The sequence below is a fragment of the Saccostrea echinata genome, unplaced genomic scaffold (assembly GCF_033153115.1).
Source record: "Saccostrea echinata isolate AGI-Se365-2 ecotype Australia unplaced genomic scaffold, CSIRO_AGI_Sech_v1 ptg000106l, whole genome shotgun sequence".
NCBI lineage: Eukaryota > Metazoa > Mollusca > Bivalvia > Ostreida > Ostreidae > Saccostrea > Saccostrea echinata.
Window position 1 is genome coordinate 10,001 of NW_026889855.1, and position 25,000 is coordinate 35,000.

Below are 25,000 nucleotides of genomic sequence, written 5' to 3' on the forward strand. Positions count from 1 at the left end.
ATTCTATGAACTGCGTGTTGAATTGACTCACACTTGTCCCAATCTGGGCCAAAATGCATAAAAAAATGAATAAATAAAAATAAAAATAAATGAAAATCAGTTGGATGGACAAAGTAGCATAGAAGAAATAGATAAATCTATTGTTTTGGCATTTTTTAGTCTAATGTTCTTTTCTTTCTTATAAAAAGAGAGTTAAGATAATGAATACATGTACCCTATTTTGAAACAGTTTCTATATCAAACCATAAATTATAATACGCATGTACGACAACAAGAGAACTAAAAAGAAAAATCAAATTTAACAATTGAATTTTCATTTCATTACCTATTTTTGTCGCCATGAAGTCTTTTCAAGTTATTACTGCTGAAAGGACAAAATATAAAACAAAATCAAGCCGTATGAGAATAGGCCCGAAAGTAGCAATTTCAACTGGGGAGGGGAAGGGGAGACATACAGGTATTTGTCAAATAGTTCATTGAAAAAAAAAAAGAATGAAGAAAGCCAACAGACGCTATGAAGGTTTGTGTGTGTTCCCGGGGGGGGGGGGGGACTGGCATTTTTAAGCATATACTGGTAAGGGTCTGGAAGCAAATTCTCTATAGAAAACTGCTACACGGTTTTATTGATTGTGTGGATATCAACGTCTTTTGCATTTAGTGTGAGAGTGAGGGGGTTAACTTTTATGTCATCTAATGTAAATTACAGAATCAATCAATAAAATGTCCTGATGTTAAGAGGGAGAGAGGGGGGTCCCGATAAATGTTTTTAAACAAAATTGCAATTAAAGTTTTAAACAATATAATGAAAACAAATACAAATTTATTGAATTTCATTATCTATTTTTTTTTTAATTTTCCAGCAAAATAACAAACTTTTACAGCAGCTTAATACATTTTTTATTAGAAAAAATACCATATGCTATTCTTAAATGAATGGGACTGCTTTAAAACCAAACAAATAACGATGGAAATTATAGTAAATAGTTTAGACATCGGGATCGAGATGCCTTTCTCATCTCGATACGTATACGGATACGGATACTTATACGGATACGTCAGATAGAACAATCTCTATTAGCAAGTAAACTGCAAACTTGCACTTCAGAAAAACAAAACGGCCCTTTTCAGGGCCACACAAATTTTTCGAAAAGATACTTTCAATACAGCGTTAAGAAACGTGGTGTATATCAGGTTTTGTCTACCTTATTTATTTTATTTCTTAGCATTATCTGTTTTATTCCGTAGACACTGTTCTAGCTAGTAATTTTGAATGTTGGTCTATGCCTGAAAATAAAAAAAAAAACCCACACACACTCCCAAACATAAAGGAACATTTGCCCCCACGTAGTGCACATTAAATATTTACAGATAGGGCCTCAAAGAATGATTTATAACACAACAGTTGCAGACGAAAACAAATTTTACCTACACATAGGGCATCTTATATGATGTGAGCCTTAAAGTAATTTAACAACAGACCAGTTAATTTTTTTTATTTTCAAGCACATGAAAGATAGCCAGAATTAATAATTATCATAAAGTTCAAAAGTTGTAGGTTAAAACCAGCACAAGCAAATTATAATTATTACCGTATGCAGTGTTTATGATTATATTGGATCATTATACGTTACAAATCATTAAGAGAAAGAGTATGCTTAGCTCTTTACCCCTTAATGCCATGATTTGACGCACTGGCCATATCCTTATCTGAGAGTGTTTGCCTGGCTGCCCCTTGGACCGTTTTAGATGAAATTGGAGTGCAGTTTAAAACTGAACTAATGGGGGTCAAAATATTTCATTTATGCTATGTATTATATATCACTGGATTCATAATAAATTCAATTTTTCAAATCTATTAGCATAATTTTGATCGGAATTAATTCAGGTGAAAGCAGGTGTAAATCACAAAATAGATATTTTCAACATGTAAAACGGCTTTAATAAGCCAAAATTGTCTGTATAAATAATAAAAATTATGTGTGATGATATAATTGATGGTTAAATTATAATTAACTATCAATTTTATAAGTCTAATTCCTCAAAAATCAATAAATTGTAGTGCTACTTCAATGTCAATCTCGCCGACAAATTTTCAGACTTGGCTGATAAAACTTGATTTCTGAACGTTTTTGTTTACTTGAATGATCAAATTCTATTAAAATAATTGTTTTTTTCTACACCTTCACATTTATAAATATGTGTAAAATGGAAGGTACCTTCTGAAATTCTGAGAAACAGGTAACAAAATCGGCACTGCCAGGTCCCGAACTTCACCACCACATTTTCGTATCTTATTTTAATGTTTATTATACACATAGATCATTATAATTTTCAAAACTTTCAAGAAATAGGTAGCTTATAGCTTGAATTTCATGTAATGCTTTACTGGATGAAAAAATATTGGGTATTGACAGAGATATATTCTCTAAAAACATCGTATGTAACTGTCCGCCATTTTGAATTTTGGTGAGACTTTCCAAGACTCTTTTGTTTGTTTACACAGGTAAATCACGTGATTTCTAACTGTAGTATGATGCAATCATATATTGTTAACCTGCAGGTGGCCACCTGTGCTCTGATAATTTGTAAACAAGCGGTAATTTCAAGTCAAATCAACAATGAAATACACGTGCGTCAAAAGTCGCCATTAAGGGTTTGAGACTAGGCGTCAAAAGTCGTCATTAAGGGGTAAAGGATGGAAAGGTCTAAGGGGAATAGAGTTAGATACCAGTTTAAATACTGAAACAACACTGAATATCTGTATCTTAAAGGCTTGTAAGGAAGATACCGTTAAGAAGGATGATGAACGAATTCCTTATTATACAGAAATGTTATCTTTTGCTGGGGTCTATATTATTCAACTGAAATATGAATTCTCTTTGTTATTTCTTTGAATGAAATTCCTCGACCTATTCTCATGAACTATGACAGACGAGAAACAATATACTATTATACCTCAATACGTAGAAAATATACACTAGCAGTTTGTCGGTGTCTGTCCGGAGGATATGAACTGATACTTTTTTAATTTTATTTGTATGCCCTGGTTAAAGGTATGTCATAACTTCATGAACTTTCAAAAACATTTCTTAAGCTAACTTAGTGATTCAGATATTATAATTCAGTATACCAAAGGATGTGTGATGTATTGAGGCACAAAGATAATGGTAGATAGACTATAATCACCCAGAATTTGTAATTACATCTTTTTGAACATTTAACATTGTGATCAAGTTCATCAACATGTGTACAACATGTATAGGAAACCAGCACAGGTTTAATATCTACTGGTCAGGAAAAAATATAGCTCATTACAGGTTATCTCCATGAAAAAAAAAAAAAAAGGTATTTGAAAGGATATTGAAAAGGAATTACATTGGAATGTCAAACATTTAGAATCCTACAGGGAATATACAAGTAATCAAATAAACTACATCCTTAAGACATAGCGTCCTTAGGTTATGTTTCACATTTCTGCATATAAATGTTCAGAGTCATCTCTGTACTAAATATTTTGCTTTGTGTGTGGTTGTTTGTTTAGCACAGGAATGAGGATCAAGATACATCATATCAAACAATGCTAGTTCTGGGACATACCTGTATAAAATAAACATGTATATTTAGTGGCATTATGAAATATTTCCCGCAAGTATGGGTCATAGTTTTATTCCTGAGATGAAGTTTTGACTGTGTGGTGTACTTTGTTGCCATACTATCATTACATGTGGTGTCTATGTTAGAGTCCAAATGTAATAGAATGAAGAATAACCAAAAAAAAAGAGAGAGAGAGAGAGAGAAACAGCTGTGAATTCCTGCTTTATTGTTGATAGAGGCATGTAAATGTAAAGATAGTAGACCTGAACTGCAAATAACCACTTGCACAATGCATGGGAATATACAGCATACCTTAAAAGAAAGACAACTCTTGCTACCTTGTCAAAGTACATTTAACCGTACGAGTTGTATACGCGTATTTTGTCTCTGTCTTGACAGGGCTACCAATATTTACGGCTTTCAACGATATCTCAGGAAACTGTAACGACATGCAAGTTATTAAATTTATATTTATCTACCAGATGTGTCCTTGGAAATAATCAACTGGTGCATGGGACTTTCTTGTTTGTTTGCATTTTATTTTCTCTCTTACATGGGAACCTAATGTAAATCAATGATTATGAGGATATTGTAATCATTTGTTTTCCCCTACCCTGTGTACAAGTTACTGCAAGGCTATCCGAATAATGTGCCTTCTTCCAGTGACATTAAATTAAAAAAAATTTTTTTGCTCACTACAAATGAATATATAGAAAAATTAACACCTTCGTTTCTTTAACACGTCTGCTCAGAGGCATCTTTTCGAAAAATTTGGGTGGCCGTGAAAACGGCCGTTTGTTGTTGCTCTTGTAGGCACAGTATGGTAGGGGTATCTAACCACCAAATCCGTAGAGGGTACGTCCTTGTCTCTTCAGGGCATAGACAACGTCCATGGCTGTGACGGTCTTCCTCTTGGCGTGCTCTGTGTAGGTGACTGCATCACGAATGACGTTCTCAAGGAAAACTTTCAGGACACCACGGGTCTCCTCGTAGATGAGACCAGAGATACGTTTAACTCCACCTCTGCGTGCAAGACGGCGGATGGCGGGTTTGGTAATACCCTGGATGTTATCTCTCAGCACCTTCCTGTGACGCTTGGCGCCCCCTTTTCCAAGACCTTTTCCTCCTTTACCACGTCCAGACATATTTCTGCTCTCAGTAGATAATCTTCTGAAATGTCGGACGTAGTCAGAGATCGTGGTATATATAGCGCTAATCAACGACGTGCTAGAAGCACTAATATCTTGAAAACTTCGGCAGCGCAATTTTCACGTTCCGAAGGCACACTGTAAGCCAAAGTGCGATTGGCTCCCGCTCTGCGCGCCTTGCATATTTTCTTCTTTTTTTTTCCGTGCACCCTTGAGCTGTTACTAAATCATGTACTTGTCTATATATGCCTATCTTAAATTTCTGTAGTTCGATATTTCAGATTGCGTATCTATCTATATATACATATATATATATATATATTATATATCATTTCATATTTTTGCGAGGGTTCTGTATACTGTCATATTTTCAGGGAAATAATATAAAACAATATTCTTTAATGCATAACACATTTAAATACATATATCTCATAATAAATAAGATACCACGGTTCCTACTCAGTACATGTTATTGTCTGTATCTCTCTTAAGATTTCTTTTTAATTATTAGTAGTATTTCATTACGCAGAATAAAAATGTAATAAATGTATATGCAAATGTTTCAAACAACTGACCATATATTCTGTCAGAATATTACTCAAATGTCACATATAAAACAGTATCCATTGTGTTATATTGTTTATCACGCTCTCTGAATAAGCAAAATATGTATAACCATGCATGAGTAACTATTTTATCAAATTCTTTTAACGTGCCTTTAGAATATTGCTTTGGATACATGTACGTGATTTTTAGTGTCTGATGTTCATCTCTCAAACTGTTGTGTGACACTCGTTTCATGCGTGCTTTTTTGTTCATAAATAATACGAGTATAAACTGTCATAATTACGCCAGCATTCAAGACACTATCATATCTGTGTGTTTCCTTGCATTCATAAATAATAAACAATATTTTCGCCAATAAGACCTGGCATAATTATGTGGTCAATACTTGTGCTCTTTGTTGGTTGTCACGTTTCTAATTAGTGCTGTTAAAGAGGGCATCTTTTCTAAATATTTTGGTGGCCGTGAAAACGGCCGTTTGTGTGTTTGTCGGAGACAAGAATATGTTTAAGCTCGCTCGCCACGGATACGTCTGGCAAGCTGGATGTCCTTTGGCATGATGGTCACTCTCTTAGCGTGGATAGCACACAAGTTGGTATCCTCAAAGAGTCCGACAAGGTAGGCTTCACTGGCTTCCTGGAGGGCCATGACGGCAGAGCTCTGGAAACGCAGATCTGTCTTGAAATCCTGAGCGATTTCACGGACAAGGCGCTGGAATGGGAGTTTCCTGATCAACAACTCGGTGCTCTTCTGGTATCTCCTGATCTCACGGAGAGCGACAGTTCCTGGCCTGTATCTGTGGGGCTTCTTAACGCCACCGGTGGCTGGTGCGCTTTTACGGGCTGCCTTGGTAGCCAGCTGTTTTCGTGGGGCCTTGCCTCCAGTAGATTTTCTTGCAGTCTGCTTGGTACGTGCCATCGTCTCTGAGTTCAGATAAAATGAATGACGAGAGCAATCGTTTACTATAGTTTTATACGGTTTTGTGGCTCGTGAATCGAAATCTGCGCGCATTAAGTAAGGATGTTTGCGATTGGTTGGGGGTTAAGAAAGACACCTTGTGATTAGTCGCACATAGCGTGCTTCCATTGGTCTTAGCTGGAAGCATTTCAATCCACCTTTTTGCACAGATTTTGTACTTGGTTTAAATCAATGTTAAATTGTCTAGAAAATATCTAATATACCCACTGTATGAAAAGATGTATGATTACAGTAAATATGATAATAACCGTGAAGATAGACATATATACACTCCCTATGCATGTTTATTTATTTATTTATTTATTTATTTATTTATTTATTTATTTATTTATTTATTTATTTATTTATTTATTTATTCATTTATTCATTTATTCATTCATTCATTCATTCATTGATTTATTCATTCATTTATTGATTTATTCATTTCTTTATTATTATATCAATGAATATTACTTAAAAATTTCCTTATAGAAATGTTTTCAGGCCATAATGTTTTACTTTATACATGATCCAGTGTTTGCTGGATTTGACATCCTGACTCATAAATAAGCTCATCATTGCTTTGCTTTCTTTAACCCCACCCCCACCTTAATTTCTGTATGTGTTTCTCACTTTTGACTTTAGATATTTCAAGAACTTAAATGTTTATCAAATTTTGAAGTCCTGTCAAACCAAAGCTTCAGGAAATTGTTCAAAAACTTCGATTTTGTAGAAATATTTGATGTTTTTTGATAAGCCCTGGTATGCATGTGGTTTTGCTTTCAAGAATCTTGTGACCATGTAGAGTTTACACGGGCACTTGCATGAAAAGTCACTGCCTTAGAAATTTATTTCAGTCGCACCAGAGTACGCTCCATTTCATTCTGTGTGTGGCGTGAAAGCTAGGAAATGAAACCAATTCTGAAATATGGAACAAAACTTCTGTCCTGAACACCGAACATTGAATGAAATTACACTGTAACAGCCAGTGTGTGAGGGTGTGTTTGAGGGTGTGTGTGTGTGTGTGTATGAGAGGGTGTGTGAAAAAAATGGTCTATCATAGATAATTCAAACTTGACCTGATATTATGTACATTACAACTAAAAATAATTCACACACCCTTCATTCATTTCACTTATTGTTCCTCCCTATTATTTAGATTATTGTTTCAGGAGCACGCATGCATTTTTTGATATTCATTTCCAATTTCTGCTACAATACAATTATTACCATGAGCACATAATCCTAGCTTATGCCTACTAGACAGTGTAGGCATTTGTAAGATATATTGTTATTGAAATTGTAATATTTCAGATGTTTGATAAGTTTAGATTTTTCAACACAGACCTCTGCATTCCAAATAAACGGGGAAAAGAAAAGCATGATTATGCAAATGTTTCGTTAACGAATGTTCTAAAGGCATCTTTTCTAAAAATGTGGGTAGCCCTGAAAAGGGCTTTTTTAAATTTTTTTTTAAGCGTAGACAGTCTGCCTGGAATGCGAAGACTGCTTATTTCTTGGCGGCTGCTTTCTTGGGAGTCTTTGTTTTCTTGGCCGCTGCCTTCTTGGGGGTCTTGGCCTTCTTGGGTTTGGCTGCTGCCTTCTTTGGAGACTTGGTGGCTGCCTTTTTCTTGGGGGACTTGGCTTTCTTGGGTCCGGCTGGTTTCTTGGCTGCTGCCTTCTTCTTTGGAGTCTTGGCCTTCTTCTCTCCCGCAGGCTTCTTGGGCTTGGCGGCGGCCTTCTTGGGCTTGGCTGCCTTGGGTTTTGCTACCTTTTTGGCTCTAGGCTTCTTATCGGTCTTGGGTTTGTCTCCAAGTTTGAAGGAGCCACTAGCGCCTGTGCCCTTTGCTTGCTTCAGAGCACCTTTCTTAACTCCGCTCTTCAGGGCCATTTTCAGGTGGGCGTTGATAGAGTTAACATCGTTGCCCACTTTGTAGTTGGCCATGATGTACTTGAGAATGGCCTGTCGAGATGAGCCACCACGTTCTTTCAGAGATGCAACAGCAGCGCTAATCATGTCGATGTACTTGGGATGTGCAGCAGGTACCTTAGGCTTTGCGGCCTTCTTCTTGGCTGGGGACTTTGCTGGAGGAGCAGTATCGGCCATGGCTACTGACGAGTGTAAAAACGTCGGCTTACTTCTCAGGAACTGTGAACAGTGAAATACTCGGGTCACACGCACTTGCTGTTTTTGTTTACACTGAGCGCGGACCGCCTAGAAAACATCCAGTTTGTCGAGACGTTTGTGTTTTGTTCATGGATGTGTGTTTCAATATGGGTATTTGCATCCGCGCTGCAGCTCAAGGAATGAACTTCACCACATATCATGAGCAGAATCCCAACCTCTACATTTCTCTCTATCATTCTATCTACTTACATTTTAAGATCGTTCTTACTGTAGTGTTTAAATTCAGGAAAATAAGCCTCCAAACTCTCATGTTTGAATTTCGGGGTAGGATTAAAGCTAAAAATTTGGCTTCAAAGGACAAAATTCAGGGATGATTTCTTTTATTTTTTTATTAGACACATTAAAGAATGCCATTTGGATCTCCCCGTCTTATAAATATCATCAGTTTGCCCTCCAATTCACAAAGACTGTGTACTGTGTCACACCTGCCTATTTAGACATGCGGTATAGACGACTGATAGACAATATGGGAATTACTTTTTCTTAAATTACTAATTTCCGTTATTATTGTTGTTATTTTCTTTAATTATATTCTTTATTTTCTTTTCGTGCTTGTGCGTTATGCTGACACGTTTTCGCATTTCCCAAGTGCATAACGTGTAATTAATTTGATACTTTTCATACTCAAGCTATTTATTTTGCAGGACACATTGTTATATTTCAGGAAGTTGTAAGAACTTGTTTCCAATCAATAAAAAAAAATATTTAAAACTAAATGAAGCATAATTTCCAGGCATATCTATAAACCCGTCGAAAAGCGTCGAAACACAAAATTTTTCACAATGTCATCTGCGTCGCTGATATTTTACCTTTAAAAAAAAAAAAAATCATGCTGTTAAAATCACTCCCCGAAAATCACAAACTAACACCTTAAGATTTTGCTCTTACACGTACGAATACTGTACCTGTATTAAATGGCGCTGTGTATCCAAATAATTTATACAATAAATGGCCATAATATAAGTGAGTCCTAATTTTATTTTTACACTATTAATTTCAATGATAAGAAATTATTGTGAGGTAAAATTAAGCCCGATTACCATGATTCAGAATTGTTCAAAATTTCTTTTGAAGTTTTCCGATTTTCCTACTACTATGCATAATATCTTTGTTTCCCCTAACCCGACCCTAAAATCTCATGTTGGGTAGGTAGGTTGGTAAATGGTTTTTTTTTTCTGACAGCAGCTTTGAAATACATTCTGAAATTTAATTGAATAATACCTTTATGAATAAGAAAAGTACAAAAGAAAGAGATTTTTAAACAGTATATCACACTGATGCAATCTCAAAAGCAAATTTTAAGGTAAATGAGTTCGCAACAATTATTTAATAGATCTTGTGAAATATCTCGTGGCATGCAGTGTAAATTTGCTGAAATCGAATATTTCCAAATGGACAAAATTCTCAAATACTCATCGATCTGATTTTTCAAACCTACTACCAGTTTCCAGTGCTTACACAGAGAAAATACTCTTTCAAGGGTCTTGCGTGGCACAGTGGTTCTAGATCATTTCGCTAAAGAGTCACGAATTTAAGTAGGAAGGTAATTCTAAATCACAGATTCAAACCCCAATGCGGGACGTAGTGACTGGTCCTTCAAATGAGACTGTAAAAACCCATAGGTCCAGTGTCGCAGTAGATGCTTTCACGAATTAAAAAAGATCCCTTGCTGCTCAATTGCCATAAGTGCCGAGTACAAGTCAAAATTTGGAGCCCTCCATCATGCAGGCAAATATTACATGTTGTAGTCCCAACAATTCTCAAAGGGATTTAAAGCAAACAAACAACCAATCTTCACGGGCATAATTAAAGAAAAATACACTGGGCGTCTCAGCAAGCTGTACCATAGACCAGTTTTAAAGATTTCAAAACTTTTTGGAAAGAGTATTTCAACAATATTTAATTGAATCAAACTATATCTAAAAATGATAAAAATGCCACATCGAATGCTTTAGTCACGAAATTTAACCCATTCATTAAAAGAATTCAGAATTAAGAAACAAAGTTTGAGTTATATTTATCTGGATGAAATATGCAGACATATTTACAATTGTGAAATTGATTGATGTGTACACAGATACTTTTGTAAAATACCACCGAAACACTCTTGATTGAAGTATTATTATTAACGAAGTATTTCAAGAGTGTAGAATTCTAATAAATTAAAGATATATAATAAGGATGATACGTCGCCGTTGTTTCATAAAACGAAATAACCCTCTGTGACCACATGTTAGACCATTTTGTTTCAAACAAGCGCTTGAAAATCATAGTAGAACAAAATCAATCGTTCTGATAAAACCGCATTTTGATGAAATTGTATTTAATAAAGTTGATAAACAATTAAAAAAATATATATATTTGAATAATCTTATTTAAAAAACTTTTCAGTCGGCGCAATTTAATTGGGTCGGTCGCGTTAGGGGAAACAAAGCTATTTTTTATTTTGGCCTAAAATGTGTATATTTTACAACGTATATATTTTTCATTTATTTTTGTTAAACCTGACATATATATCTATAGGTGTTTCAATATTGAATTGGTATTAAGGTAAGGAAGTAATTTATTTATTTTCAGCGACATGTGTACATCACTTGTTTTTTCACAAACAGTAAAAAAAAAAAAAAAAAAAAAAAGGTACATGAAAATATACGTAATATTTAAATATATGCATTTTGTAAGTATACACCTGTGTGCTAAGATTAGCAGTGTCTGTTATTAAAAAAAAAAAAAAAAAAAAATTGGAAGATGTATATGACACCGAGATACATGTACATTTTACAATTAGCATTCTTACTTTCTCCATTTGATTAAAACACGTGTTTTCAAAAAACTTTGAGCGGTATTTAGAGTACAAATTAAGCACAGTGCTATAAAAAAGGAATTTCGTCTTCTATACCATTTCTTACCAGAATTTGTTTTAAAATAAACACAAGTTTGAGTAGGACCTAACAATAATAATATGTGGATTTTTGATTGAACCATATTGAAATGTTGTTGTATGGTACATAACACGTGTCACTCTAATAAATCATTTGCTTAGTTACTATATACCTTTGATCACTGAAAACATTTCATCGTGACTAACATTTCTACCATGATTTCTTAACAAATTTGTGCCGTAAAAATTTCCGTTTTGCATTTGTTGCATGTGCAGTGATCATGTCACGCTTACAGAAAATAGTTTTGAAATTATGTGCCACAAAACTCAATTCTGATTTTCACTTATGGCCTGGTACTGTATATATACGTGAAATTACTTGTAGGGAAAATGTGATATCTTGGCACGTACATTTTCATTTATTGAACATGCATTTCGTTTCTTATATTAACTACAGTATGCTCTTAGAGGCATCTTTTCGAAAAATTTGGGTGGCCGTGAAAACGGCCGTTTGGTATATTTGAAAGTCGTACAGACTTTTTACTTGCTGGCGGACTTCTGGGTCTTCTTGGGGAGGAGCACGGCCTGGATGTTGGGCAGGACACCACCCTGGGCGATGGTCACGCCGGACAGCAGTTTGTTCAACTCCTCGTCGTTGCGGATGGCCAGCTGCAGATGACGGGGGATGATTCTGGTCTTCTTGTTGTCTCGGGCGGCGTTGCCTGCCAACTCCAAGACTTCGGCGGCCAAGTATTCAAGAACGGCGGCCAGGTACACGGGGGCACCGGCTCCCACTCTCTCGGCGTAGTTGCCCTTCCTCAGCAGACGGTGGATACGACCCACGGGGAACTGAAGTCCGGCACGGGATGATCGGCTCTTGGCCTTTCCCTTCACTTTGCCTCCTTTACCACGTCCTGACATCTTTGATCTGTTACGAGTAGTTGACGCTCAAGAAATGAAATCAACGGATAACTCAAACACAGGCTTCGCGATCCTATTTAAACACGCGGGCGGATTGAACAGTGCAGCCAATCGGCACGATCGTATTTAACACACTTTGTCGCTCGCCGAACAACACTAGTTTTCTCGAGGGTTCGTAATGTACTTATCCGCCGTTATCCGTCCGTGCGATATAAAACCAGCGAGACGCGAATCGACACTCATAGGTTTCAGTTTGTATACAATCTGTAAACATGCCACCCAAAGTCGGATCTAAAGGAGCTAAGAAAGCAGCCACTAAGGCCAAGGCCCAGAGAACTGGGGACAAGAAAAAGCGCAGGAAGAGGAGGGAATCCTACGCCATTTACATCTACAAGGTCCTGAAACAGGTTCACCCAGATACTGGTGTTTCCAGCAAGGCCATGAGCATCATGAACTCTTTCGTCAATGACATCTTTGAGAGAATCGCTGCCGAGGCCTCCCGTCTCGCTCACTATAACAAGCGATCAACCATCACCAGCAGAGAGATCCAGACTGCTGTCCGTCTCCTTCTGCCCGGTGAGTTGGCCAAACACGCCGTCTCTGAGGGAACCAAGGCTGTCACCAAGTACACCAGCAGCAAGTAAACTGCAAACTTGCACTTCAGAAAAACAAAACGGCCCTTTTCAGGGCCACACAAATTTTTCGAAAAGATACTTTCAATACAGCGTTAAGAAACGTGGTGTATATCAGGTTTTGTCTACCTTATTTATTTTATTTCTTAGCATTATCTGTTTTATTCCGTAGACACTGTTCTAGCTAGTAATTTTGAATGTTGGTCTATGCCTGAAAATAAAAAAAAAACACACACACACACACTCCCAAACATAAAGGAACATTTGCCCCCACGTAGTGTACATTAAATATTTACAGATAGGGCCTCAAAGAATGATTTATAACACGACAGTTGCAGACGAAAACAAATTTTACCTACACATAGGGCATCTTATATGATGTGAGCCTTAAAGTAATTTAACAACAGACCAGTTAATTTTTTTTATTTTCAAGCACATGAAAGATAGCCAGAATTAATAATTATCATAAAGTTCAAAAGTTGTAGGTTAAAACCAGCACAAGCAAATTATAATTATTACCGTATGCAGTGTTTATGATTATATTGGATCATTATACGTTACAAATCATTAAGAGAAAGAGTATGCTTAGCTCTTTACCCCTTAATGCCATGATTTGACGCACTGGCCATATCCTTATCTGAGAGTGTTTGCCTGGCTGCCCCTTGGACCGTTTTAGATGAAATTGGAGTGCAGTTTAAAACTGAACTAATGGGGGTCAAAATATTTCATTTATGCTATGTATTATATATCACTGGATTCATAATAAATTCAATTTTTCAAATCTATTAGCATAATTTTGATCGGAATTAATTCAGGTGAAAGCAGGTGTAAATCACAAAATAGATATTTTCAACATGTAAAACGGCTTTAATAAGCCAAAATTGTCTGTATAAATAATAAAAATTATGTGTGATGATATAATTGATGGTTAAATTATAATTAACTATCAATTTTATAAGTCTAATTCCTCAAAAATCAATAAATTGTAGTGCTACTTCAATGTCAATCTCGCCGACAAATTTTCAGACTTTGCTGATAAAACTTGATTTCTGAACGTTTTTGTTTACTTGAATGATCAAATTCTATTAAAATAATTGTTTTTTTCTACACCTTCACATTTATAAATATGTGTAAAATGGAAGGTACCTTCTGAAATTCTGAGAAACAGGTAACAAAATCGGCACTGCCAGGTCCCGAACTTCACCACCACATTTTCGTATCTTATTTTAATGTTTATTATACACATAGATCATTATAATTTTCAAAACTTTCAAGAAATAGGTAGCTTATAGCTTGAATTTCATGTAATGCTTTACTGGATGAGAAAATATTGGGTATTGACAGAGATATATTCTCTAAAAACATCGTATGTAACTGTCCGCCATTTTGAATTTTGGTGAGACTTTCCAAGACTCTTTTGTTTGTTTACACAGGTAAATCACGTGATTTCTAACTGTAGTATGATGCAATCATATATTGTTAACCTGCAGGTGGCCACCTGTGCTCTGATAATTTGTAAACAAGCGGTAATTTCAAGTCAAATCAACAATGAAATACACGTGCGTCAAAAGTCGCCATTAAGGGTTTGAGACTAGGCGTCAAAAGTCGTCATTAAGGGGTAAAGGATGGAAAGGTCTAAGGGGAATAGAGTTAGATACCAGTTTAAATACTGAAACAACACTGAATATCTGTATCTTAAAGGCTTGTAAGGAAGATACCGTTAAGAAGGATGATGAACGAATTCCTTATTATACAGAAATGTTATCTTTTGCTGGGGTCTATATTATTCAACTGAAATATGAATTCTCTTTGTTATTTCTTTGAATGAAATTCCTCGACCTATTCTCATGAACTATGACAGACGAGAAACAATATACTATTATACCTCAATACGTAGAAAATATACACTAGCAGTTTGTCGGTGGATATGAACTGATACTTTTTTAATTTTATTTGTATGCCCTGGTTAAAGGTATGTCATAACTTCATGAACTTTCAAAAACATTTCTTAAGCTAACCTAGTGATTCAGATATTATAATTCAGTATACCAAAGGATGTGTGATGTATTGAGGCACAAAGATAATGGTAGATAGACTATAATCACCCAGAATTTGTAATTACATCTTTTTGAACATTTAACATTGTGATCAAGTTCATCAACATGTGCACAACATGTATAGGAAACCAGCACAGGTTTAATATCTACTGGTCAGGAAAAAATATAGCTCATTACAGGTTATCTCCATGAAAAAAAAAAAGAAAAAAAAAAAGGTATTTGAAAGGATATTGAAAAGGAATTACATTGGAATGCCAAACATTTAGAATCCTACAGGGAATATACCAGTAATCAAATAAACTACATCCTTAAGACATAGCGTCCTTAGGTTATGTTTCACATTTCTGCATATGAATGTTCAGAGTCATCTCTGTACTAAATATTTTGCTTTGTGTGTGGTTGTTTGTTTAGCACAGGAATGAGGATCAAGATACATCACATCAAACAATGCTAGTTCTGGGACATACCTGTATAAAATAAACATGTATATTTAGTGGCATTATGAAATATTTCCCGCAAGTATGGGTCATAGTTTTATTCCTGAGATGAAGTTTTGACTGTGTGGTGTACTTTGTTGCCATACTATCATTACATGTGGTGTCTATGTTAGAGTCCAAATGTAATAGAATGAAGAATAACCAAAAAAAAAGAGAGAGAGAGAGAGAGAAACAGCTGTGAATTCCTGCTTTATTGTTGATAGAGGCATGTAAATGTAAAGATAGTAGACCTGAACTGCAAATAACCACTTGCACAATGCATGGGAATATACAGCATACCTTAAAAGAAAGACAACTCTTGCTACCTTGTCAAAGTACATTTAACCGTACGAGTTGTATACGCGTATTTTGTCTCTGTCTTGACAGGGCTACCAATATTTACGGCTTTCAACGATATCTCAGGAAACTGTAACGACATGCAAGTTATTAAATTTATATTTATCTACCAGATGTGTCCTTGGAAATAATCAACTGGTGCATGGGACTTTCTTGTTTGTTTGCATTTTATTTTCTCTCTTACATGGGAACCTAATGTAAATCAATGATTATGAGGATATTGTAATCATTTGTTTTCCCCTACCCTGTGTACAAGTTACTGCAAGGCTATCCGAATAATGTGCCTTCTTCCAGTGACATTAAATTAAAAAAAATTTTTTTGCTCACTACAAATGAATATATAGAAAAATTAACACCTTCGTTTCTTTAACACGTCTGCTCAGAGGCATCTTTTCGAAAAATTTGGGTGGCCGTGAAAACGGCCGTTTGTTGTTGCTCTTGTAGGCACAGTATGGTAGGGGTATCTAACCACCAAATCCGTAGAGGGTACGTCCTTGTCTCTTCAGGGCATAGACAACGTCCATGGCTGTGACGGTCTTCCTCTTGGCGTGCTCTGTGTAGGTGACTGCATCACGAATGACGTTCTCAAGGAAAACTTTCAGGACACCACGGGTCTCCTCGTAGATGAGACCAGAGATACGTTTAACTCCACCTCTGCGTGCAAGACGGCGGATGGCGGGTTTGGTAATACCCTGGATGTTATCTCTCAGCACCTTCCTGTGACGCTTGGCGCCCCCTTTTCCAAGACCTTTTCCTCCTTTACCACGTCCAGACATATTTCTGCTCTCAGTAGATAATCTTCTGAAATGTCGGACGTAGTCAGAGATCGTGGTATATATAGCGCTAATCAACGACGTGCTAGAAGCACTAATATCTTGAAAACTTCGGCAGCGCAATTTTCACGTTCCGAAGGCACACTGTAAGCCAAAGTGCGATTGGCTCCCGCTCTGCGCGCCTTGCATATTTTCTTCTTTTTTTTTCCGTGCACCCTTGAGCTGTTACTAAATCATGTACTTGTCTATATATGCCTATCTTAAATTTCTGTAGTTCGATATTTCAGATTGCGTATCTATCTATATATACATATATATATATATATATTATATATCATTTCATATTTTTGCGAGGGTTCTGTATACTGTCATATTTTCAGGGAAATAATATAAAACAATATTCTTTAATGCATAACACATTTAAATACATATATCTCATAATAAATAAGATACCACGGTTCCTACTCAGTACATGTTATTGTCTGTATCTCTCTTAAGATTTCTTTTTAATTATTAGTAGTATTTCATTACGCAGAATAAAAATGTAATAAATGTATATGCAAATGTTTCAAACAACTGACCATATATTCTGTCAGAATATTACTCAAATGTCACATATAAAACAGTATCCATTGTGTTATATTGTTTATCACGCTCTCTGAATAAGCAAAATATGTATAACCATGCATGAGTAACTATTTTATCAAATTCTTTTAACGTGCCTTTAGAATATTGCTTTGGATACATGTACGTGATTTTTAGTGTCTGATGTTCATCTCTCAAACTGTTGTGTGACACTCGTTTCATGCGTGCTTTTTTGTTCATAAATAATACGAGTATAAACTGTCATAATTACGCCAGCATTCAAGACACTATCATATCTGTGTGTTTCCTTGCATTCATAAATAATAAACAATATTTTCGCCAATAAGACCTGGCATAATTATGTGGTCAATACTTGTGCTCTTTGTTGGTTGTCACGTTTCTAATTAGTGCTGTTAAAGAGGGCATCTTTTCTAAATATTTTGGTGGCCGTGAAAACGGCCGTTTGTGTGTTTGTCGGAGACAAGAATATGTTTAAGCTCGCTCGCCACGGATACGTCTGGCAAGCTGGATGTCCTTTGGCATGATGGTCACTCTCTTAGCGTGGATAGCACACAAGTTGGTATCCTCAAAGAGTCCGACAAGGTAGGCTTCACTGGCTTCCTGGAGGGCCATGACGGCAGAGCTCTGGAAACGCAGATCTGTCTTGAAATCCTGAGCGATTTCACGGACAAGGCGCTGGAATGGGAGTTTCCTGATCAACAACTCGGTGCTCTTCTGGTATCTCCTGATCTCACGGAGAGCGACAGTTCCTGGCCTGTATCTGTGGGGCTTCTTAACGCCACCGGTGGCTGGTGCGCTTTTACGGGCTGCCTTGGTAGCCAGCTGTTTTCGTGGGGCCTTGCCTCCAGTAGATTTTCTTGCAGTCTGCTTGGTACGTGCCATCGTCTCTGAGTTCAGATAAAATGAATGACGAGAGCAATCGTTTACTATAGTTTTATACGGTTTTGTGGCTCGTGAATCGAAATCTGCGCGCATTAAGTAAGGATGTTTGCGATTGGTTGGGGGTTAAGAAAGACACCTTGTGATTAGTCGCACATAGCGTGCTTCCATTGGTCTTAGCTGGAAGCATTTCAATCCACCTTTTTGCACAGATTTTGTACTTGGTTTAAATCAATGTTAAATTGTCTAGAAAATATCTAATATACCCACTGTATGAAAAGATGTATGATTACAGTAAATATGATAATAACCGTGAAGATAGACATATATACACTCCCTATGCATGTTTATTTATTTATTTATTTATTTATTTATTTATTTATTTATTTATTTATTTATTTATTTATTTATTTATTTATTCATTTATTCATTTATTCATTTATTCATTCATTCATTCATTCATTGATTTATTCATTCATTTATTGATTTATTCATTTCTTTATTATTATATCAATGAATATTACTTAAAAATTTCCTTATAGAAATGTTTTCAGGCCATAATGTTTTACTTTATACATGATCCAGTGTTTGCTGGATTTGACATCCTGACTCATAAATAAGCTCATCATTGCTTTGCTTTCTTTAACCCCACCCCCACCTTAATTTCTGTATGTGTTTCTCACTTTCGACTTTAGATATTTCAAGAACTTAAATGTTTATCAAATTTTGAAGTCCTGTCAAACCAAAGCTTCAGGAAATTGTTCAAAAACTTCGATTTTGTAGAAATATTTGATGTTTTTTGATAAGCCCTGGTATGCATGTGGTTTTGCTTTCAAGAATCTTGTGACCATGTACAGTTTACACGGGCACTTGCATGAAAAGTCACTGCCTTAGAAATTTATTTCAGTCGCACCAGAGTACGCTCCATTTCATTCTGTGTGTGGCGTGAAAGCTAGGAAATGAAACCAATTCTGAAATATGGAACAAAACTTCTGTCCTGAACACCGAACATTGAATGAAATTACACTGTAACAGCCAGTGTGTGAGGGTGTGTTTGAGGGTGTGTGTGTGTGTGTGTATGAGAGGGTGTGTGAAAAAAATGGTCTATCATAGATAATTCAAACTTGACCTGATATTATGTACATTACAACTAAAAATAATTCACACACCCTTCATTCATTTCACTTATTGTTCCTCCCTATTATTTAGATTATTGTTTCAGGAGCACGCATGCATTTTTTGATATTCATTTCCAATTTCTGCTACAATACAATTATTACCATGAGCACATAATCCTAGCTTATGCCTACTAGACAGTGTAGGCATTTGTAAGATATATTGTTATTGAAATTGTAATATTTCAGATGTTTGATAAGTTTAGATTTTTCAACACAGACCTCTGCATTCCAAATAAACGGGGAAAAGAAAAGCATGATTATGCAAATGTTTCGTTAACGAATGTTCTAAAGGCATCTTTTCTAAAAATGTGGGTAGCCCTGAAAAGGGCTTTTTTAAATTTTTTTTTAAGCGTAGACAGTCTGCCTGGAATGCGAAGACTGCTTATTTCTTGGCGGCTGCTTTCTTGGGAGTCTTTGTTTTCTTGGCCGCTGCCTTCTTGGGGGTCTTGGCCTTCTTGGGTTTGGCTGCTGCCTTCTTTGGAGACTTGGTGGCTGCCTTTTTCTTGGGGGACTTGGCTTTCTTGGGTCCGGCTGGTTTCTTGGCTGCTGCCTTCTTCTTTGGAGTCTTGGCCTTCTTCTCTCCCGCAGGCTTCTTGGGCTTGGCGGCGGCCTTCTTGGGCTTGGCTGCCTTGGGTTTTGCTACCTTTTTGGCTCTAGGCTTCTTATCGGTCTTGGGTTTGTCTCCAAGTTTGAAGGAGCCACTAGCGCCTGTGCCCTTTGCTTGCTTCAGAGCACCTTTCTTAACTCCGCTCTTCAGGGCCATTTTCAGGTGGGCGTTGATAGAGTTAACATCGTTGCCCACTTTGTAGTTGGCCATGATGTACTTGAGAATGGCCTGTCGAGATGAGCCACCACGTTCTTTCAGAGATGCAACAGCAGCGCTAATCATGTCGATGTACTTGGGATGTGCAGCAGGTACCTTAGGCTTTGCGGCCTTCTTCTTGGCTGGGGACTTTGCTGGAGGAGCAGTATCGGCCATGGCTACTGACGAGTGTAAAAACGTCGGCTTACTTCTCAGGAACTGTGAACAGTGAAATACTCGGGTCACACGCACTTGCTGTTTTTGTTTACACTGAGCGCGGACCGCCTAGAAAACATCCAGTTTGTCGAGACGTTTGTGTTTTGTTCATGGATGTGTGTTTCAATATGGGTATTTGCATCCGCGCTGCAGCTCAAGGAATGAACTTCACCACATATCATGAGCAGAATCCCAACCTCTACATTTCTCTCTATCATTCTATCTACTTACATTTTAAGATCGTTCTTACTGTAGTGTTTAAATTCAGGAAAATAAGCCTCCAAACTCTCATGTTTGAATTTCGGGGTAGGATTAAAGCTAAAAATTTGGCTTCAAAGGACAAAATTCAGGGATGATTTCTTTTATTTTTTTATTAGACACATTAAAGAATGCCATTTGGATCTCCCCGTCTTATAAATATCATCAGTTTGCCCTCCAATTCACAAAGACTGTGTACTGTGTCACACCTGCCTATTTAGACATGCGGTATAGACGACTGATAGACAATATGGGAATTACTTTTTCTTAAATTACTAATTTCCGTTATTATTGTTGTTATTTTCTTTAATTATATTCTTTATTTTCTTTTCGTGCTTGTGCGTTATGCTGACACGTTTTCGCATTTCCCAAGTGCATAACGTGTAATTAATTTGATACTTTTCATACTCAAGCTATTTATTTTGCAGGACACATTGTTATATTTCAGGAAGTTGTAAGAACTTGTTTCCAATCAATAAAAAAAAATATTTAAAACTAAATGAAGCATAATTTCCAGGCATATCTATAAACCCGTCGAAAAGCGTCGAAACACAAAATTTTTCACAATGTCATCTGCGTCGCTGATATTTTACCTTTAAAAAAAAAAAAAATCATGCTGTTAAAATCACTCCCCGAAAATCACAAACTAACACCTTAAGATTTTGCTCTTACACGTACGAATACTGTACCTGTATTAAATGGCGCTGTGTATCCAAATAATTTATACAATAAATGGCCATAATATAAGTGAGTCCTAATTTTATTTTTACACTATTAATTTCAATGATAAGAAATTATTGTGAGGTAAAATTAAGCCCGATTACCATGATTCAGAATTGTTCAAAATTTCTTTTGAAGTTTTCCGATTTTCCTACTACTATGCATAATATCTTTGTTTCCCCTAACCCGACCCTAAAATCTCATGTTGGGTAGGTAGGTTGGTAAATGGTTTTTTTTTTCTGACAGCAGCTTTGAAATACATTCTGAAATTTAATTGAATAATACCTTTATGAATAAGAAAAGTACAAAAGAAAGAGATTTTTAAACAGTATATCACACTGATGCAATCTCAAAAGCAAATTTTAAGGTAAATGAGTTCGCAACAATTATTTAATAGATCTTGTGAAATATCTCGTGGCATGCAGTGTAAATTTGCTGAAATCGAATATTTCCAAATGGACAAAATTCTCAAATACTCATCGATCTGATTTTTCAAACCTACTACCAGTTTCCAGTGCTTACACAGAGAAAATACTCTTTCAAGGGTCTTGCGTGGCACAGTGGTTCTAGATCATTTCGCTAAAGAGTCACGAATTTAAGTAGGAACCCAGCTAGCACAAAAACATTTTAAAAATGTTTTTAAAACATTTTCAAAATGTTACAAAAACATTTTCCAAAAATGTTTTAATCACGTGATTTTGTATGGTTTTTTAAACGTTTTTAAAACATTTTACCCAAATGTTTCAGCAAATGTTATCAGAACATTTTCCTAAAATGTTACAAAAACATTTTCCAAAAATGTTTTAATCACGTGATTTTGTATGGTTTTTTAAACGTTTTTAAAACATTTTACCCAAATGTTTCAGCAAATGTTATCAGGACATTTTCCTAAAATGTTACAAAAACATTTTCCAAAAATGTTTTAATCACGTGATTTTGTATGGTTTTTTAAACGTTTTTAAAACATTTTACCCAAATGTTTCAGCAAATGTTATCAGAACATTTTCCGAAAATGTTACAAGAACATTTTTGCAAATGTTTTATTCACGTGATTTTGTATGGTTTTTAAAACGTTTTTAAAACATTTTACCCAAATGTCGCAATGACATCTCTTTCCTGAAATGTCAATAGACATTTTCAATAATGACATGAGAACATCATTTTGTATGATTTTAAGAGCGCTTTTAATACATTTCATCTTAATTATAACTCTCAAAGAATAAATCACAACTGAATGAATTCATTTTTTTTTACCAATTTTAATACAAACCCTTATGCAATATGCAAAACACATTTTAGTTCCATTTCCAGTACAAGTTCTGAGTTATATTGTTTTAACCCAACAGGTATTTTTAAAGAAAAAAATCCATTCACTGAATTTAAAAATAACAGAATCACACAAATCCTTCCCATAAAAAGAATAACCAGGCCTAGATCACTGTTATCAATTACGATCCCGCAAAATGCATGTATCTACATGTATATGTGTAGGTTCCACAGAGCGGTGGATCTAGCTATTATATAAATGGAAGCGCACACATAAACTTCACAAGAAGGAATTGAACAAGTCGCTCGATCTTTTCAGTAAAGCAGAACCTGTAAACATGGAGACAACAGTGTTTAAGTCATTTACTTCAGATCTTTAAATGATGAAAATATACAAGAACATTTTTTAATTAAATCATAAAATCATAAGAACTTTTCCCATTTGCATTATGAAAAGAATTAGAATTGTTGCTTCTTCATAACTATAACACAATAATATTATTGAAGAGCAATGATATTTACGTACAAAAAATTGCCTTTGTCTTGTCAGCTAGAGGCGGTTCTTTCAAATGTGGCAATTTGAATGGAATTCAAGTCTGTTGCTGGAACGGTCATCTAACTGCAATATGATTTAATGTTTCAATAATAAGATATTTAGAATTATGATCAACATAAGATAAGGAGGTATACTTGTTGTTGCCTAAAGTATTTAATTCAAATACATAATAGCTTTGTCTTTGCTACACATATGCATACAAAAATACAATGTAACATAAAGGTTATTTTTAAAAATTATCTTTTGAAATCTCTGATTAAAGCATACTCACAATGCAGATGTTAATAATCCGGCGCTCATTCTCCAGGCTTATATGATGCAAAAATCTTGTTTGAAAATCAGCGACAAGAAAACGCGCACATCCTGTTTACCAGAATTCAAATTTTGGCCTAGATAAGCTGCAAACCACTATTCTCTATAACGCGCTGTCCAGAAGGAGAATTGCATAACAAGGTTATCTTGACCTGAAACTGACCAGTGAAGCCACTCCTAATCTGCTGCCTTGGAGTTTAAGAAATATGATGCAAACAGGCGAGACCGTCATAAATCAGGCTGTGTTAATTATTGTAAACAGTTTGTTTATTATTTTGTTTTCTTTTTAAAATTAAAGTATCTTAAATTTATTCAATGAACTTTGTATTGATTACAAGTCTGTGAACTCAATAAGACTTTTAAAAAAAATGTATTATTGAAAAAAAGAAAGAAAATACCGGGATACGCAAGTGATCGAGTTGCAGTAATATTAATGTCTTCGGAAAATTTTTAAAAGCAATTATTCATTTAATCCCAATCTTCTCTGGATATTCTATGCATTTTTTTTCTCAGACAATTGGGTTAGTCGTGAATATTTTCAAAACATTTTGAAAATTACATTACAAAATGTTGCATTAATGCTAAATAAAATGTTATAGTCTTTAGAAGAATAAACGTTAAAGTCAATGTTCTAAAAACATTTTTACAACATACTTTGAAAATAAATAAATGCATTAATATTGAAAATGATATAAATGTTTTAAAAACATTTTGAAAATGTTTCTATAAAATGTTGCATAAATCATAAATAAAATGTTTCAGCTGTAGGAGGAGAAAACGTTTTGATAAATGTTTTAAAAACATTTTCACGACCAACACCTGAAAACATTTAAATATTATACTATAAGCAGTATGTAGAATGTTTTAAAAACATTTTGACGACGTTCCTTCAAAATGTTTTAGAAAAGTGACATTACAATGTTACAGATATATAGAAGAGGAATGTTTATATTATGTTTTAAAAACATTTTTATAACGTAATGTGAAACTGTTTAATATATGCAAACAAAACATACCTTTCGAATCATTTTTAAAACGTTTCAAAAACATTCTATAGAAATGTTCCTTAAAGATTTTACCTTAACCATTTTGAAAACATTTTTAAAATGTTTTTAAAATGTTACAATGGGAAAGAAAAATGTTTTTAAAACATTTTAAAAATGTTTACTCTGAAATGTTTTGAAAAAACCTTTTTATAACTGCAGTAAAATGTTTTGAAAATGTTTTGTGCTACCTGGGAAGGTAATTCTAAATCACAGATTCAAACCCCAATGCGGGACGTAGTGACTGGTCCTTCAAATGAGACTGTAAAAACCCATAGGTCCAGTGTCGCAGTAGATGCTTTCACGAATTAAAAAAGATCCCTTGCTGCTCAATTGCCATAAGTGCCGAGTACAAGTCAAAATTTGGAGCCCTCCATCATGCAGGCAAATATTACATGTTGTAGTCCCAACAATTCTCAAAGGGATTTAAAGCAAACAAACAACCAATCTTCACGGGCATAATTAAAGAAAAATACACTGGGCGTCTCAGCAAGCTGTACCATAGACCAGTTTTAAAGATTTCAAAACTTTTTGGAAAGAGTATTTCAACAATATTTAATTGAATCAAACTATATCTAAAAATGATAAAAATGCCACATCGAATGCTTTAGTCACG

The 25,000-nt window shown here is 35.3% G+C and overlaps 6 protein-coding genes across 6 annotated transcripts; 1 reads left to right on the top strand and 5 right to left on the bottom strand.

Annotated features, from left to right (window-relative positions):
* Positions 1 to 4,254: 4,254 nt before the first annotated feature.
* Positions 4,255 to 4,769, bottom strand: LOC133177247 (histone H4). Its single transcript, XM_061312328.1, has one exon. It carries the CDS (start codon positions 4,737 to 4,739, stop codon positions 4,428 to 4,430), a length of 312 nt encoding a protein of 103 aa, XP_061168312.1. The 5' UTR covers positions 4,740 to 4,769; the 3' UTR covers positions 4,255 to 4,427.
* A 2,677-nt stretch (positions 4,770 to 7,446) lies between these two features.
* On the bottom strand, positions 7,447 to 8,522 carry LOC133177248 (histone H1-delta-like). Its single transcript, XM_061312329.1, has one exon. It carries the CDS (start codon positions 8,368 to 8,370, stop codon positions 7,774 to 7,776), a length of 597 nt encoding a protein of 198 aa, XP_061168313.1. The 5' UTR covers positions 8,371 to 8,522; the 3' UTR covers positions 7,447 to 7,773.
* Positions 8,523 to 11,803: 3,281 nt separating this feature from the next.
* On the bottom strand, positions 11,804 to 12,271 carry LOC133177250 (histone H2A-like). Its single transcript, XM_061312331.1, has one exon. The coding sequence runs from the start codon at positions 12,251 to 12,253 to the stop codon at positions 11,873 to 11,875; it is 381 nt and encodes a 126-aa protein (XP_061168315.1). The 5' UTR covers positions 12,254 to 12,271; the 3' UTR covers positions 11,804 to 11,872.
* Positions 12,272 to 12,504: 233 nt separating this feature from the next.
* On the top strand, positions 12,505 to 12,984 carry LOC133177251 (histone H2B). Its single transcript, XM_061312332.1, has one exon. It carries the CDS (start codon positions 12,526 to 12,528, stop codon positions 12,895 to 12,897), a length of 372 nt encoding a protein of 123 aa, XP_061168316.1. The 5' UTR covers positions 12,505 to 12,525; the 3' UTR covers positions 12,898 to 12,984.
* Positions 12,985 to 16,066: 3,082 nt separating this feature from the next.
* Positions 16,067 to 16,581, bottom strand: LOC133177249 (histone H4). Its single transcript, XM_061312330.1, has one exon. It carries the CDS (start codon positions 16,549 to 16,551, stop codon positions 16,240 to 16,242), a length of 312 nt encoding a protein of 103 aa, XP_061168314.1. The 5' UTR covers positions 16,552 to 16,581; the 3' UTR covers positions 16,067 to 16,239.
* A 2,685-nt stretch (positions 16,582 to 19,266) lies between these two features.
* On the bottom strand, positions 19,267 to 20,342 carry LOC133177232 (histone H1-delta-like). The gene has a single exon (XM_061312312.1). The coding sequence runs from the start codon at positions 20,188 to 20,190 to the stop codon at positions 19,594 to 19,596; it is 597 nt and encodes a 198-aa protein (XP_061168296.1). The 5' UTR covers positions 20,191 to 20,342; the 3' UTR covers positions 19,267 to 19,593.
* Positions 20,343 to 25,000: the final 4,658 nt, after the last annotated feature.

What these genes read in the sequence shown, in the direction of transcription:
- LOC133177249 (XM_061312330.1), bottom strand. Translation starts at nt 16,551, where the DNA reads ATGTCTGGACGTGGTAAAGGAGGAAAAGGTCTTGGAAAAGGGGGCGCC.
- LOC133177251 (XM_061312332.1), top strand. Translation starts at nt 12,526, where the DNA reads ATGCCACCCAAAGTCGGATCTAAAGGAGCTAAGAAAGCAGCCACTAAG.
- LOC133177248 (XM_061312329.1), bottom strand. Translation starts at nt 8,370, where the DNA reads ATGGCCGATACTGCTCCTCCAGCAAAGTCCCCAGCCAAGAAGAAGGCC.
- LOC133177250 (XM_061312331.1), bottom strand. Translation starts at nt 12,253, where the DNA reads ATGTCAGGACGTGGTAAAGGAGGCAAAGTGAAGGGAAAGGCCAAGAGC.
- LOC133177247 (XM_061312328.1), bottom strand. Translation starts at nt 4,739, where the DNA reads ATGTCTGGACGTGGTAAAGGAGGAAAAGGTCTTGGAAAAGGGGGCGCC.
- LOC133177232 (XM_061312312.1), bottom strand. Translation starts at nt 20,190, where the DNA reads ATGGCCGATACTGCTCCTCCAGCAAAGTCCCCAGCCAAGAAGAAGGCC.